Source organism: Pteropus medius, unplaced genomic scaffold, assembly GCF_902729225.1.
Source record: "Pteropus medius unplaced genomic scaffold, Ma_sr-lr_union100, whole genome shotgun sequence".
Taxonomy (NCBI): domain Eukaryota; kingdom Metazoa; phylum Chordata; class Mammalia; order Chiroptera; family Pteropodidae; genus Pteropus; species Pteropus medius.
The window spans coordinates 7,122,515-7,139,045 of record NW_024350325.1 but is presented as its reverse complement, the minus strand read 5'-3'; the positions used below and the strand labels follow the sequence as shown (position 1 = coordinate 7,139,045).

At 32.6% G+C, this 16,531-nt stretch overlaps 1 protein-coding gene across 1 annotated transcript in view; it reads right to left on the bottom strand.

The window, feature by feature from the left end:
* The window catches only part of RB1 (RB transcriptional corepressor 1), a 127,285-nt gene that overhangs the window by 76,438 nt on the left and 34,316 nt on the right, over window positions 1-16,531 (bottom strand). The window contains exons 7-10 of the mRNA XM_039839351.1: window positions 11,575-11,685; window positions 9,060-9,202; window positions 6,773-6,850; window positions 4,441-4,550 (exon numbers count right to left, since the gene is read on the bottom strand). Of these exons, the coding sequence (XP_039695285.1) occupies window positions 4,441-4,550; window positions 6,773-6,850; window positions 9,060-9,202; window positions 11,575-11,685 (442 nt within the window). The remainder of the gene's footprint in view (window positions 1-4,440; window positions 4,551-6,772; window positions 6,851-9,059; window positions 9,203-11,574; window positions 11,686-16,531) is intronic.

Below are 16,531 nucleotides of genomic sequence, written 5' to 3'. Positions count from 1 at the left end.
TACAAATTTCAACTGCACACCTAACTCCTGCATTGTTCAAGGGTCAATTGTACTTCAATAATTTTCTTTTGGTGTTTATTTTAAAAATTATATTTATATAACTGAGAAAAAACAGTTGATATAGAGAACAATTCACAATAAATCTCTGAGAGACAAAAAGGATGTTATAAAATGATAAAGGGGTCAATCCAAAAGGAGGACATAACGTTTGTAATATTTGTAAGTATTTACGCAGTCAACATAGGAACACCTAAGTATATAAAGCAAATATTAACAGATCTGAAAGGAGAAATGGATAGCAATACAATAACAGCAGAAAAATCCCCTACTATCATCCCATTTTACCCTCATTTACATCAGTAGGTCATCCAGACAGAAACTTAATAAGGAAACATTGGCCTTAATTGACACATTCAACCAGATTGACTTAATGGATATTTAAACATTATATCCAAAACAACATCATACACTTTCTTCTCAAGTGCATACTGAACATTTTACAAGAAGATCACATGTCAGACCACGAAACAAGTCTTAATAAATTTAAGAGATTAGAATTATATCAAGCATCTTTTCCAACCACAATAGTATAATACTAAAAAAATTAATTACATGAAGAAAGCTAGAAAATTCACAAATATGTGGAGATTAAACAACATGTTACTGACAACCAATGGGTCAAAAAAAATCAATAGAGAAAGATAAAAATACCCTGAGAAAAACAAAAATGGAAATGCAACATACCAAAGATTATGGAGTTCTAAGATGAAAGTTCATAGCAATAAATGCCTAATCCAAGCAAAAAGAAAAGTCTCAAATAAACAACCAAACTTCATACCTCAAGAAACTAGAAACAAAGAACAAACAAAGCCCATAGTTTTGTTTTGTTTTGTTTTTTTAAAAGGAAATAACACAGATCAGAGTAGAAATAAATAAAATAGAAACTAAAAGGACAATAGGAAAGATCGATAAAATTAAGAGTTGGTTCTTTAAAAAGATAAACAAAATTAACAAACTTTTAGCTAGACTCAACAAGAAAAATGTAAGACCACTCAAATAAGTAAAATCAGATATAAAAGATGTTATAACTAACTAATAGGACAGAAAGACAAAGGGTCATAAGAGACTACTACTATGCCAACAAACTGGATGACCTAGAAGAAAAGGATAAATTCCTAGAAACATACAACCTTCCAAGACTGAACCATGAAGAAATAGAAAATCTGAACAGATCCATCACTAGTAAGAAAATTAAATCAGTAATCAAAAACATCCTCCCAAAAAACAAAAGTCCAGGACCAGATGACTTCACTGGTGCATTCTACCAAACATTCAAAAGAGAGAGCCAATCCTTTTCAAACTCTTCTGAAAAACAGGAGAGAAGTGAACTCTTCCAAAACCCATTTAGTGAGGCCAGCATTACCCTGTTATCAAAGCTAAACTAGGATGCCACAAGAAAAGGACATGACAGGCCGATATCCCCGATGAATGTAGCTCCGAATATCATCAACAACATATTAGCAAACAAACCACATTTAACAATACATTAAAAGAATGATACATCATGATCAAGTGGCATTTATTCCAGGGATGCAAGGATGATTCAACAACCACAAATCAGTCAATGTAATATACCACATTAACAAAATGAAGGATAAAAATAATATGATCATCTCAACAGATGCAAAAAAAAGCATTTGACAAAATTCAACATCCATTTAGGGTAATAACTCTCAACAGAGCAGGTATAGAGGGAATGTACCTTAACGTAATAAAGGTCATACATGACACGACCACAGCCAACATCACACTCAATGCTGAAAAGCTGAAAGCTTTTCATCCAAGATCAGAAACAAAACAAGGATTGAAAATCTTAGCCAGAGCAATTAGGCAATAAAAAGAAGTAAAAGGCATACAAATTGGAGAAGAAAAAGAAAAATCGTCATTATTTGCAGATGAAATGATTTTATACATAGAAAATCCTAAAGATTCTATCAAAAAAACGTTAAAACTAACAAATTCAGTAAAGTTGCAGAATACAAAATCAATATACAAAAGTCAATTGTGTTTCTATGCACTAATAACAAACTATGAGAAAGAGAAATTAAGAAAATGATCGCATTTACAATTACATCAAAAAGAATAAAATACCTGGGAATAAATTTAACCAAGGGGGTAAAAGTCCTGTATACTGAAAACTTGAAGACACTAATGAAAAAAATTGAGGAAGACACAAATAAAGGGAAAGATATTTGATGCTCATGGATTGAAAGAATTAATATTAATAAAATGTCCATGATATCCAAATCAATCTATAGATTCAATGCAATCCCCATAAAAATTCCAATGGCATTTCTCATAAAAATAGAACAATCTTAAAATTTGTATTGGACCACAAAAGAGGCCAAAGAACCAAAGCAATCTTGAATAAGAAGAACAAAGCTAGAGGCAATGCACTCTTTTGATCTCAAACTATATTACAAAGCTATAAGAATCTAAACAGCATAGGATTGCCATTAAAAACAGACACATCAATGGAACAGAACAGAGACCCCTGAAATAAACCCACACATGTATCATCAACTGACTTATGATAAGAAGGCAAGAATTAGAATGGGTAAAGGACAGTCTTTTCAATGGAAGGTACTGAGAAAACTAGACAGTCACATACAAAAGTATGAAACCTGACCACTATCTTTCACCACATACAAAAAATAACTCAAAATGGATTAAAGACTTAAAAGTAAGACTTGATATCATAAAACTCCTAGAAGAAAACATAGGTGGTAACCTCTCTGACATTGGTCTTGGAGATGATATTTTGAATCTGACACCAAAAGCCAAGGCAACAAAAGCAAAAATGAACAAGTTGAGACCAAGTCAAACTAAAAAGTTTCTGTACAGCAAAGGAAACCATCAACAAAATGAAAAGGCAATCCACTCAATGGGAGAAATATTTGCAAATCATGTATCTCATAAAGGCTTAATATCTAAAATACATAAAGAACTCTTACGAGTCAACTGCAAAAAAAAAATCAAGTTTAAAAATGAGCACAAGGTCTGAACAAGACATTTTTCCAAAGAGACATACGGAAGGCCAACAGGTACAGAAAATGATGTTCAACACTAATCATCAGGGAAATGCAAATCAGAACCACAGTGTGGTATTGCCCCACACCTATTAGAATGGCTATTAAGAAGACAAGAAATAACAAGTGTTGATATGGTGCATCCACTATGGAAAACAGTATGGAAGTTCCTCAAAAAATTAAAACTAGAGCTATCATATGATCCAGTAATTCTACTGCTGGATATTTATCAAAAACAAAACAAAACAGAACAAAACAAAACATTAACTCAAAAAGATATCAGTACCCCCATGTTCACTGCAGCATTATCTTCAACAGCTAAAATATGGAAACATAAGTGTCTACCGATAGATGAATGGATAAAGAAATTTTCTTATATATTATATATACATAATGAAATATTATTCAGCAATAAAAGAATGAAATCTTGCCATTGCGACCTCAAAGACATTATGCTAAATGAAGTAAGTCAGAAAGAAAAGGCAAACACCCTATGATCTCTCTTTTACGTGGTATCTAAAAAAAAAAAAATCCAAACTCTTAGATGCAGAGAACTAACTGTTAGTCACAAGAGAAATGGGGTGGGTGGGCGGTAGCAATGAGTGAACAATATTTTTGTGGTTAAAAAACAAATAAAAAGAACCATATAATCAATTGTCTGTTCAACATCTTCACGTTCTACTTTTCTAACTTAGCTTTGATTGCTTTCTTACACATATAAACTTACTCTATTTTAGTTCTATGAAAAATTACTCAACCCCATAAGCTGAATTGGGAACTAAGTAGCTAGCATTTTCCTATCACTTTATTATTTACAAAGTACTTTCATCAAAATACATGTGTATATAGTATAAAGTATACAAAGTATACATGTGACTCATAGCAAATGCTTGTGTATTTTACAGATGAGAAAACTAAGTGAGATAAAGTAAAAACTCGACTATATTCAAAAGAGCATGAAGAAAATAAAAGATTTATTCTCTACCTTCACTTGGTTGGAGAGAAATTACTTTAATAAAGATATTAAAAATCGACACAAGCCTGTGCATACTAGGAGCCAAACGTTCACATAGATGATACAAAGAATGTTTCACTTGTTTTAATAAAAAGTAGAATAAATTTACAATCTATGTAAAGGTATGGTATCATAAAAAAAACCTATTTCTTAAGAAATTATACACTTAGATTATTGTTTACCTTATTATTAGCTTTATATAAAGGCATTTGAAGTAGTTTGTCATAAACGATATTTAAAGGTCACTGTTAAATAAGAACCTATTTAACTTATCTATATCAAAATTGACCTATAGCAAAAGCGTATCAAAAAATAAAAATATACTATGTACAATACCTGTCTGTAGGATCAGCCTGAAGAGTTTTATCATGATCCAGAAATAATCTTGCATCTAGATCTTTATTTTTAAAATAAATTTCTTCATATTGTTTAGAGAGATTTTCCACCTCAAAATAAAAAATACTGATGATTATCCTTTCATGTCATTACATCTCTCAGTACACAGAAATATTATTTTTGTACTATATGCATTTAATTTTACAACACGCTGAGTTCACATGCAATATAAATAAGGTGCATGTGCAAGTGAAGAAAATTGTCATTTTTCAACTCTAATTTTAAACCTATTTTATGCATGCACCCTAGTCATTAGAATTTTATGTAGATAAGAATCACTAGTGCCACAAAACAGAACTGAGATGGAACTATAAGCTAAAAATAGGTATTATTATAGCCACTTAATTGCCAAGATCCTCCAGACATTCTATACATTTCTTACTTTTAATCTTCTACTACACTGATTAATATAAAATAAAGCATTTTTCAAACATTGTAATAAACCCTCTTAATTATATATTCTGCCATCATTTCTAAACCCTTTGGTTTACTCCAACTCCCTTCAGTTAAGTGTCTTAGGCAAGAGCATTAGCTAAATTAATTTGCCCAATTAACAATTTGCACAATTTATTCCCAATCATACACATTTTTTTTTCAATTGCTGGAATATGCAATTCTTTTATCAGTTCTGCTTCATAATTTCAAGTCGGAATTTAAGAATCAATGCCCAAGAGACAACAACTTGGCATGCCTACTGCTGTGACTTTTAAAGTGAAAGCATCTCCAACCTGAGAGAACTAAAATTGCTTCCAAAATGGGTGGGAGAACAAAGCCAGTTAAGTGTAAATTTTTTGTTTGTCTGCATAAATATTTTAGGCATATTAGTCATTCATGTTTAAGTATAATAACTGCTGGAGATTAGTGAGTCATTAATGATCAATCATTTATTGATTGACAGCTATTAGCACTATATGCAAAATACTAGGGAAAATGTTAAGTTTATCTTAAGATTTCTATTAAAGCTCTAATCCATTCTAGGGGAAGAAAAATTACTACGAGTATCCAATATTCTTTAGAGTTGTGAACAACATATTTTTTGGTACATAATTTGGTAACAAGACTCAGTAATACAATAGTTGGCCCTTTCTTTTCTCTCTAGTACCATATCTTACCATTCTTCTGCCCTGTATCCCAATTTTAAACTAGTTGGAGTTCACTGAACAGACAATACTATCACATATCACTGTGCCTTTGAATCTATAATTTCCAATCCCAGGAAATGCCGTTTTTCGTAAGCTTATTCAGGTCAGAAATGACATCATCTCCAATTTTCCACAAAACCTATCTGCCCTCCTTTAGATTAGGTTGCCCTCTTCCAAGATATAATATCCTGTGTATACTCCTATCAGACTCTTGCAGATTCCTGTAATGTTCATCATCTGTCTCTCCTACTAGCACCTTAAAGATAGCAATTGTGAGTTCAATCTCTGTATCAATGATATCTAGCATAATGCCTGGCACAAATTAAGCACTTAATAAACGTTGTTGAATAAGTTAATTAATTCAAGGAATAGCTACCAATTCAGGTCACAGAATCAGCAGTTTAGCTATCTGATTTCCTATCTTTTGATTTTAGTGATGAGTACTAGGTGCTTTTAAAACATTGTTTTATCACTGAGTACTTGTTTTTCATTATTTATCTCAAGCATCCTTTTCTTCATATGTTTTACCTTACCACATAAGTTCTCAGTTGTTCTGTTCTCATTGAGGAGCAAGACATTTGAGGCAAAATGTGAAAAAAAAGACATATGGATAGATGGCACACCACTAAGACAAACACATTTCTGCAATATAATCATAGTCATTTCAACCGAATTTATTTTCATTTAAGTAGATCTAAAAAATACTCAAAAGAGATGCTCTGTGATTTAGTAATGCCGATAATGTTGATGGCATTTATCATGGATCCTATGCATAAGGATGCATAGCAAAGCAAATTAGAGTCCAGCTTGATCGTGCATATTTAGTTATATTTATTTAATGGAATTTAGAAATTCAAAAGCCTACAATTGGATTTTCAAAAAATTTCAGTACAATTTAATTTCTAGTGCAAATTATGAAATGCCACCTATTTATACATTTGAGTATATATTCAAAAGGTTATTTTTCTTATTATGTAAAGCTGGCTACCACAATTCTACTTAAATTCCTTTCCTTGAGCAAAAAGTATTTAATATACACTAAAGTGATCTTAAGAAATTTAGACAACTATTCCTCTCTCCCAAAAGTCCCAAAACACATTAACATTTTATTAAATTTTCCTTCAGATTACCTCTGGAAGTCCATTAGAAGCTACAATTCCAAGAGAATTCATAAAAGGTATAAAATTTTTGAAATAAACGTTTTTCACCTGAAAAAGATAAAGTTACAACATGACCATTAAAATTTTAAAAATTAATCTCTATTAATATTAACATTAAAGTGTTAACTGACATTTTGATGAATGGCTTACATTCAACTTAGTGTGATATTTATTTATAATTAATTCAATTATTTACTTTTAAACTTATGTGTGGCAGATTTCAGGTCCTAAAATAAAGGTAGAGTGGGGAATTGCTAATGAAATTAAATTTATAAGAAAACCCAGTGAAACCAACTTTATTATTCCACATTTAAAAAAATGGCAAAAAGATGGGAGGCTCAAAAAAATTAAGCAATTTAACTAAAGTTACACAGCTAAGAAGTGGCAGAGCTGGAATTTAAACTCATCTGCCTATCATCAAAGCCAAGACTCCTCATTTCTCTACACTCCCTCTGTGGAGAGGGATTTCTCCCCAAAGAATATATTTAGGCCACTTCACATACATCATCTGATACCTAGCTTAGGAAATATCAAGGCAAATATTTTGCATAAATTTAGGAAAATAATTTGCATTTATAACAAAATAATTTGACACACAAAAACAAAACCCAATAATTCAATTTGAAACCAAATGAAAATGTTTTGTAGAATTACGCAGTTTCATGTACATTTAACAAAAAGAATGAAAGATTATACTCAGAAAACCTGGAGTCATATTCCTGGCTATTCTACACTTGCAATATGTTGCAGAATGTTAAGCAACTTTCATTTAACTTCTTTTTACAACTTTGGAGTCTACATTTACTAAGGTGGAAATAATTTAATATTAGTTCCTATCTTCTACTTCACAAATAAGTTGTTAAGCTTCTGTTATACTTACTAGTTTTGTTTTTTAATTAATTCCCACTTGACTAGAATACTTATTAGAGTGTGATTCTAGTTAACCATTAGTATGACTAACCAATAAGTATTTAACCATAATAACCAACCCATAGTTATACAACCATAAATGTTATATGTAAATAATTAAGTATTAATTAATTGATATCAATTACCACTAAAGTTTTCAATCACCTATGCTTTTAAAATCATTAGTATAATGCTTCTAAATTATATGAAAGAGTAAAAATTAAAAGTAAAAAAATGATTTATTCCTGATTTTAAAAATGAAACTTTACAAGTAGTTCTTAAATTCAGATAATAACAACCAGGAATTAGGAAACCGCACTTATTCCTATTATCTCGAGGAACTAAACAACAGACTAAAGTAAAAAAAAAAACACCAAAAAAAACATGCATTTTATATATATACATATGTGTGTATATGTGTACATATATATATATGTACAACTGTCAGCTTATTAGCAAAGATAATTTGGGATTCTAAAAAAGTGTGTGTGTGTGTGTATACACATATATATATATAGTTGATACATCGACATATGTTTATATATTTGTTGAAATTAACAAAACCACAGTGCTAAAACCAAAATATCTTAACATCATTCCAATGCTTTTTAAACTAAATTTTGAGATCATACCAGCAATTTCTTCCCAGAGTTTACATAAAAATTTCAAAGATGCAATATTTCATACAGCTATCTAGTGGCAGTGAATTGTGGACAAAATAATAATCTATAAGAGAAACATCATAGTATAGAGACAGAAGCACTGGTAGCAAATGTCCCAAAGTCTAGACCCTGTTAGTAATTAGCTATCAGTCTCTAGAAGCTTGTTTAATCATTAGTAAAAGGAGGCACAGTATATTATTTGTAAGATTCCTTCCAATTCCAACATTTCAGATACTATGAACGAGATAAGCAAATCCTGGATGTTCATGTGTATTACTACCAGCCATTAACATCTGATGTAATATTTAGAAAGAGTAATTATAAAGGCTGAACAAAAATTTAATGTTGGTATCACCGACCACTAAACCAAAACACTAGGGCTTTCTTAGTGGGATATTTAAAAACATTAGGGGTACTGGTAACCACAGAGGAATCAAAGAACAAATTCATTTAAAAACTACTGCCTTAACAATTTACATTTCAGTGATTCCAGAATGAGGGAGCTACTGTCTTGAAAATCAAAGTAACTGAATGAAAATGAATTTTTTTCTAAACATTTTGTTATTGCAAAAGAGTTGGCACTAATTACAAAAAGCAAGCTCATTACAAAAGAAGTATATACTGTTAGGAAGAACTTATATCTAAATCTACTTTAACTATTTAAAAAGATCATGAAGTTAAATTACCTCATCTATATTACATTCATGTTCTTTACAGAGAACTTCAATAATTCTTGTATCATTTTCTAGTTGTTTTGCTATCCGTGCACTCCTGTTCTGACCTCGCCTTGGTGTTCGAGGTGAACCATTAATAGGTATTACAGCTGTTTCTGTAAAAATGGTAAATTGGATAAGAACAATTGCAAATTCCACTATATAAAATAATGAAGTATTCTAATAATAATTAGGAAGGTCAGAAATAATCTAGGTAACATTGTGCTATTTTTATTTATTAGGCTTCATTAAAAGGCTAAATTTCATCTATTTATTGAATATCTATCTTAAGTTATATACTAATGATGGTTTTTGCCATCCCTATTCTCTCTGCCCCCAAATAGCCCAAAAATAAACTGTAAAATACTTAAAGCCCCATAGACAAACATGAAGAAGGCAAGAAAAATAGCCAACTTATAAAGTAATTCTAAGTGTATCCCACTTGGTCAGCAAGGGCAAAAATGTTTTCTATCTTAAAGTGTCTTAATGATAAGCTAGTATTTATGGATTCGATTTCTAGATATAGTGTAAAAATCAATAAATTTTAAAATTTTGGCAAATACCATAGTAAATTATGATGCTTTTCAGAAATAAGTATATAAACATAATAATGAGATAATAAACTGTCAGTTTTTAAATCTTCTAGATTATCTTGAGTATTTCCAATTCAAACTAAATGTGAATTCAGCTATTAAAGAGATTATAGATGACTAAGTAGTAAAAGTAAGCTGCCTCTAGGCCCAATCAACAATTTATAAGAAATTGAGAGGACAGAGGAACATGTTAAACTGCACTGCAGGATAAAACCAGTGATAATTAAACTATAAGAAACTCAATAGGACAAACCACTTGATTATTTAGTAAATTGCAAGGGAAAAAAAGAAAAATAGGTGGAAAAGAAACTTAAAAAAAAAAGTCTTAAAGGCATACTGACCAATATCAAACTATAGATCTTATTTAGATTCTGATTTAGTCAACCTATAAAAAATTTACATTTATAAGACAACTGAAAATATGAACACTTACCAAATATTTGGTGGTATTAAGGAATCACTACTAATTGATTTTTAAGTGTGATAATGGTACTATCATTATGCTTTTTAAAAAGACTTTATCTTTTATAGATATATATTGAAATTTATAAGGATTTAAGTGTACGCAAAAATGTGCTTCAAAAGAACATAGTGGTTGGAACTAGACACAGTAAATGGGGCTACAAGTTGACCATAAGTTATATGTTGAAGGTAGGTGATAAATAGATAGAGGTTTATTACACTACCGTCTACTTTTGTATTCATTTGATAGTCTCCATAATAAAAAAGTTAATTAAAAGTGACTCATAGTCAATTCAACACCTCATCCTGGTTTCTCTTTAACATAGCACTTAAGAGAATTAAATGTATATTTGACTTATCCAAAAGAACAAAGACTATCGATGTAAAGTAACATTCTACATTGACTTACTAAAGTTATAACATTGAAAAAACGAGAAAAAAGCACAAAGAAAATTTTTTAGATTCAAAAAATTTTGAAATACATATATTGTTTTCTATTTTTGCCTCCCACTCCTTTCTATGTGGTTTCTGCTAAATGACTTTGCCTTTTCTGTCAAATTATGTTCAAAATTCTGTTCCAGACTTCATTTTTCCTTGCAGTTATTGTTCACAAAGTTTAATTAGGCTTCAGCTTTACAGTCACTTCAATAACACTTTGAGACTACCATGGTTTAGTCTATCTTATATTATTTTCAGTATTATTAATACTTTCATCATTTTAGGAGCCAAGAAATCAGTTCAGTCTTAGTTAAGATTACATTTTTCTGTAGTATAATAAGTGATTTTGAAATACTACTCTTGATGCCACCAGAAGAAGCAATTCCATTCTGAGAGCTATATACTCATCTTTGTTTAATGCTATCTAATTATTTTAACAATAGTTATTTAAACACGTGGATTCCCACCTCATCACCCACTGAAATATATCAATACAGTTTACATGTAAAAAAAATCAGACACATAATCATTATAGCAATAAAAATTTAATCTGCCTGTAGAATGGGCCACTCTTTCCCATGCAGTTTCAATCATATCTGTGCCTTTCCTCTTGATTTTCTCTTTACTGGGAATGCTTTCCTATCAACTTACCATAACACTCAAATATAACTACTCTTCAAAACTCAGTTCAAATGCCACCTCTTTTATATGGTCTTCCTTGCTCTTCCCCAGTTGGGAAAACTTTCTCATCTTCTAAACTTCCATAGCATTTGCTGTCTTTTAGCCCCTATCACTTCCTAACACATACTCTAATTACCTGCTTACTTATCTTATCCCTCCTTCTATAACATACACTACTTGAGGGCAGAGTCCATGTTTGCTTTATTTATTATCATGCCCTAGGCTCTTAAACCACTTTTTGGACCCATCAGACATTCAATAAACAACTGCTGAATGATAAAGTAGGAGGAGTACAAAATATTTAAAATACTTACTATATGGTTCTTTGAGTAATGCAGGAGGTGAAAGTTTGATAAAATAGTCAAGGACACACAGCATTAACTGAAATGAGATTACAAGATCATCTTCCATTTGTAATACTTCCCCTGAAAATAAAAAAGGTTCACATTTTAAAGTAAAATTAGAGATTAAGATTTTTACATCAGAGAAAATTGTCAGTATGTATATATCCATATATTCATTTATTCGACAATCACTAGAGGCATGCTAAAGACTTTTTTTTTTTAAACTATGTCAGATTTGATATATACAAGAGTAGGAATAAAAATATATAAAGTTATAAAACTACAAAGTTTTAGACCAGGAAGTTCCAGTCAAGATGGCAGAGAGTAAGTGAAGACTGTGCTTGCCTCCTCCCATGACCACTTTAAAATTACTACTACATTACAGAATAATCAACCTGGAGAATCATTTGAAGACTAGCTGAACAGAATTCCTATAACTAAAGACGCAAAACAGGCTGGGGTGGCTGACTATCAGGAGGGATAACTTGGCTGCAGAGGTCCCTACAGAGGAGCAAAAAGTCCCCGCCCCACACCAGACTCCCTAGTCCAGGGTTCCAGTGCTGAGGAGTCCCAACAAAATCTGGCTGTGAAAATCAATGGGAATTCTGACCATCTAGTGACATGGAAGGCTGCTGGAAACCCAGATGCCCCCTAAAAGGGCCCACACACATACTCACTGGTTTGCAGGCACTCACCCGTGCACTCCAACAGAGAGACAGGAGCTCAGGAGGTGCCAGAGACATGTAAAAAAAGACTGAGTTGTGTGACTTCAGGGGGAGAGCTAGAGGGATGGCAAACATTATCTCTCCTCCTGTGCAGCCTACAGGCAGGTATCATCTTGCCCGTGGAGCCCTCCCTCTACACAGTCAATTCTGAATCTGCACTGACCTGGTAAACTGCTACCTCCACCCTGGTGAGTCCCAGAGACTCTGCTTCATCCAACTCACGCACCACTGGAGGCATTTTCAGCAGCTGGGCTTTACTGGCAGCTGGCAGGTGGCCTCAGGCCTTGGGGTGCCATGGGCCTGTTGCATAGCTGCCACAGGCACAATATGGATGGCAGCTGACCTCAGTTCACAGCATAGTCTCTCTTATGCTCCTCCAAGTCCATCACAGGTAATAACTAACTGTAGATAGCTTTGTAGCTCCTATCAAATAGTCCCGAGACTGTCACAGGCAGTGACTAACCTTGGTTTGGACTGGAGCTCCTCCCAAGGTGCCCCAGAACCAACACACCTGGAGGTCAACTTCAAAAAACAATAAATTACCACCTGATTAGCCCCCTAGTGGCATACCCAAAGGGTAGTCTCAACAGGCACAGGAGCCCACTGGGGCAATCCCACTCCATGGGGTCACACCCACACAGCAGCGAGTATGCTGTGGCCAGTCACCTGAGAATCAATTCCACAAACTGACGTGCCAACAACAATCAAGGCTCAACTACAACAATAGAGCACAAATAACCCACATGAGGGGTACCCCTGGAGTATCTGGTGCAGGTGATCAGGAAGACTGTCCCTGGGTCATACAGGGCACGTACTACATAAGGCCGCTCGGCCAAAACTGAGAGACATATCAGATCTATCTATAACACACAAACACAGAAAGGCAGCCAAAATGAGGAAACAGAATCATGTCCAAAATGAAAGAACTAAATGAAATAGTGGCAAGAACTAAATGAAATAGTGGCAAGCAACCTACCAGATATAGCATTTAAAACACTAGTTATAAGAATGCTCAATGAACTTAGGGGAAGAATAGATGATCTCAGTGAAAATTTCAACAAAGAGATAGTAAGCATAAAAAAGGACATAGAAACAATAGAAAAGAATCAGTCAGAAATGAAAAATACAATAACTGAAATGAAGAATACATAAGAGAGAATCAACAGTAAATTAGATGAAGTAGAGGATCGAATCAGCAATTTGGAAGACAAGGTAGCAGAAAACACCCAATCAGAAAAGCAAAAAGAAGAATTAAAAAAATTAGGACAGTTTACAGGACCTCTGAGACAACATCAAGTGTACCAACATTCGTATCCTAGTGGTACCAGAAGGAGAAGAGAGAGAACCAGGGATTGAGAACCTATCTGAAGAAGTAATGACAGGAAACTTTCCTAAACTACAGAAGGAATTAGACATACAAGTCCACAAAGTGCAGAAAGTCCAGAAACAAGATGAACCCAAAGAGGCCCACACCAAGAGACATCATAATTAAAATGCCAAAGGTTGAATACAAAGAGGGAATCCTAAAAGCCTCAAGAAAAAGGCAGCTAATTATACGGGAGGCTCTCATAAGGCTTTCAACTGATTTCTCAACAAAACCTTTGCAGGCCACAAAGGATTGACCAGAAATATTCAACGTGATGAAAATCAAGGACCTATAACCAAGACTACTCTACAGAGCAAGGCTATCAATTAAAATTGAAGGTGAAATAAAGAGCTTCCCAGATAAGAAAAAGCTTAAGGAATTCATCACCACCAAGCCAGTATTACAAGAAATGTAAAAGAAACTTCTTTAAGAAGAAAATTGGGGAGGGGAGGGGGGAAAGCATAAATATAAATAATAAAATGGCAATAACTATGTACCTACAATAATCACTTTAAATATAAATGGATTAAATGCTCCAATCAAAAGACATAGGGTATAGTGGATAAGAAAATGAGACCCACACATATGCTGTCTATAACAGACCCACTTCGGATCGAAAGACACACATGGACTGAAAGTAGTGGGATGGAAAAAAATATTTCATGCAAATGGAAAAAAAAACTGGGTAGCAATACTTACCTCAGACAAAACAGACTTTAAAACAAAGACTATAATAACAGACAAGTAAGGATATTACATAATGATAAAAGGATCAATCCAACAACAATATGTAACTCTAGTAAATATTTATGCACTCAACATAGTAGCACATGAATATATAAAGTAAATATTGACATATATAAAGAGAGAGATCGACAGTAATACAGTCGTATTAGGAGACTTTAACACCCCATTGACACCAATGCACAGACCTTGCAGACAGAAAATCAATAAGGAAACAGCAATGACACACTAGACCAGATGGATTAATTTATGTTTTTAGAGCATTTCACCCCAAAGCAGCAGAATATACATTTTTTTCAAGTGCAAATGGAACATTTTCCAAGGCAGACCATATGTTAGGCCACAAAACAAGTCTCAATAAACTTAAAAAGAGTGAAATCATATCAAGTATCATATTAGAAAGACCACAATGGTCTAAACTGAAACTCAATTACAAGAAAAAAACTGAAAAACACAAGCACATGGAGTCTATATAATATTGCTATTAAACAACAAATGGATTAACAAAATATACTTTGAGACAAATAAAAATAAAAATACAACAATCTAAAGTCAATGGGACACAGAGAAGGTAGTTCTAAGAGGAAAACTCATAGCTATACAGACACCTAACCCATGAAATAAGAAAAATCTCAAAAAGAAACAATCTAACCTTACACTTAAATGAACTGTAAAAAGAACAGCAAATAAAGCTCCAAGTGAATAAAAAGAAGGAAATAATAAAGATCAGAGCAGGAAGAAACAAAATAAAATCTTAATCAATGAAACCAAGAGCTGGTTTTTTAAAAGATAAACAAAATTGATAAACCTTTAACCAGACTCATCAAGAAAAAAAGAGAGAGGACCCAAATTAATAAAATCAGAAATGAAAGAGAAGTGAGAACTATCACCACATAAATACAAAGGATTATAAGAAAATTTTACAAGCAATTATATGCCAACAAATTGGACAATCTGGAAGAAATGGACACATTCCTAGAAACATACAATCTCCCAAAACTGAGTCAAGAAGAAACAAAAAATCTGAACCAACCAATTACTACCAATGAAACTGAATCAGTAATCAAAAAACTGCCCACAAACAAAAGTCTTGGACAAGACGGCTTCACTGGTGAATTTTACCAAACATTCAAAGAAAAAATAACACCTATTCTTCTCAAACTATTCCAGAAAATTCAAGAGGAAGGAAGGCTACCAAGTTCATTTTATGAGGCCAGCATCAACTTGATTCAAAAACCAGACATTACAAAAAAAAAGAAAAGTATAGGCCAATGTATCTGATGAACACAGATGCAAAAATCCTTAACAAAATATTAGCAAACTGAATTCAGCAATACATTGAAAAAAATCATGTACCATGATCAAACGAGATTTATTCCTGGGATGCAAGATTGGTTCAATATCTGCAAATCAATTAACATGATACACCATGTAAACGAAATGTAGAATAAAATCATATCACTATATCAAATGATGCAGAAAAGCATTTGACAAAATCCAGCATTCATTTATGATAACAACTCAGCAAAGTGTGAATAGAGTGAACATACTTCAACATAAGAAAGGCCATATTTGACAAATCTATAGCTAGTATCATACTCAACAGTGAAAAGCTAACAGCATTTCCCTAAGAGCAGGAACATGACAAGGATTTCCTCTTTCACCACTTTTATTCAACACAGTATTGGAAGTCACAGCAATCAGACAAGAAAAAAAAATAAAAGGCATTCAATTAGAAAGGAAGAGGTAACACTGTCATTATTTGCAAAACATACTATATGTAGAAAACCCTAAAGAGTCCACCAAAATACTACTAGAACTGATAAGTGAATTCAGTAAAGTAGCGGGATATAAAATTAATATTCAGTAATTGGTTGCATTTCTAGAAATTAAGAAAACAATCCCATTTACAATTGCATCAAAAATAAAATATAATAAAATTCCTAGGAATAAAGTTAACCAAAAAGATAAAAGACCTGTACTTGGACCATTATAAGACACTGAAGAAAGAAACTGAATAAGATACAAACAAATGGAAGCATATGCCATGCTCATGGATAGGAAGAACTAATATCATTAAAATGTCCATACT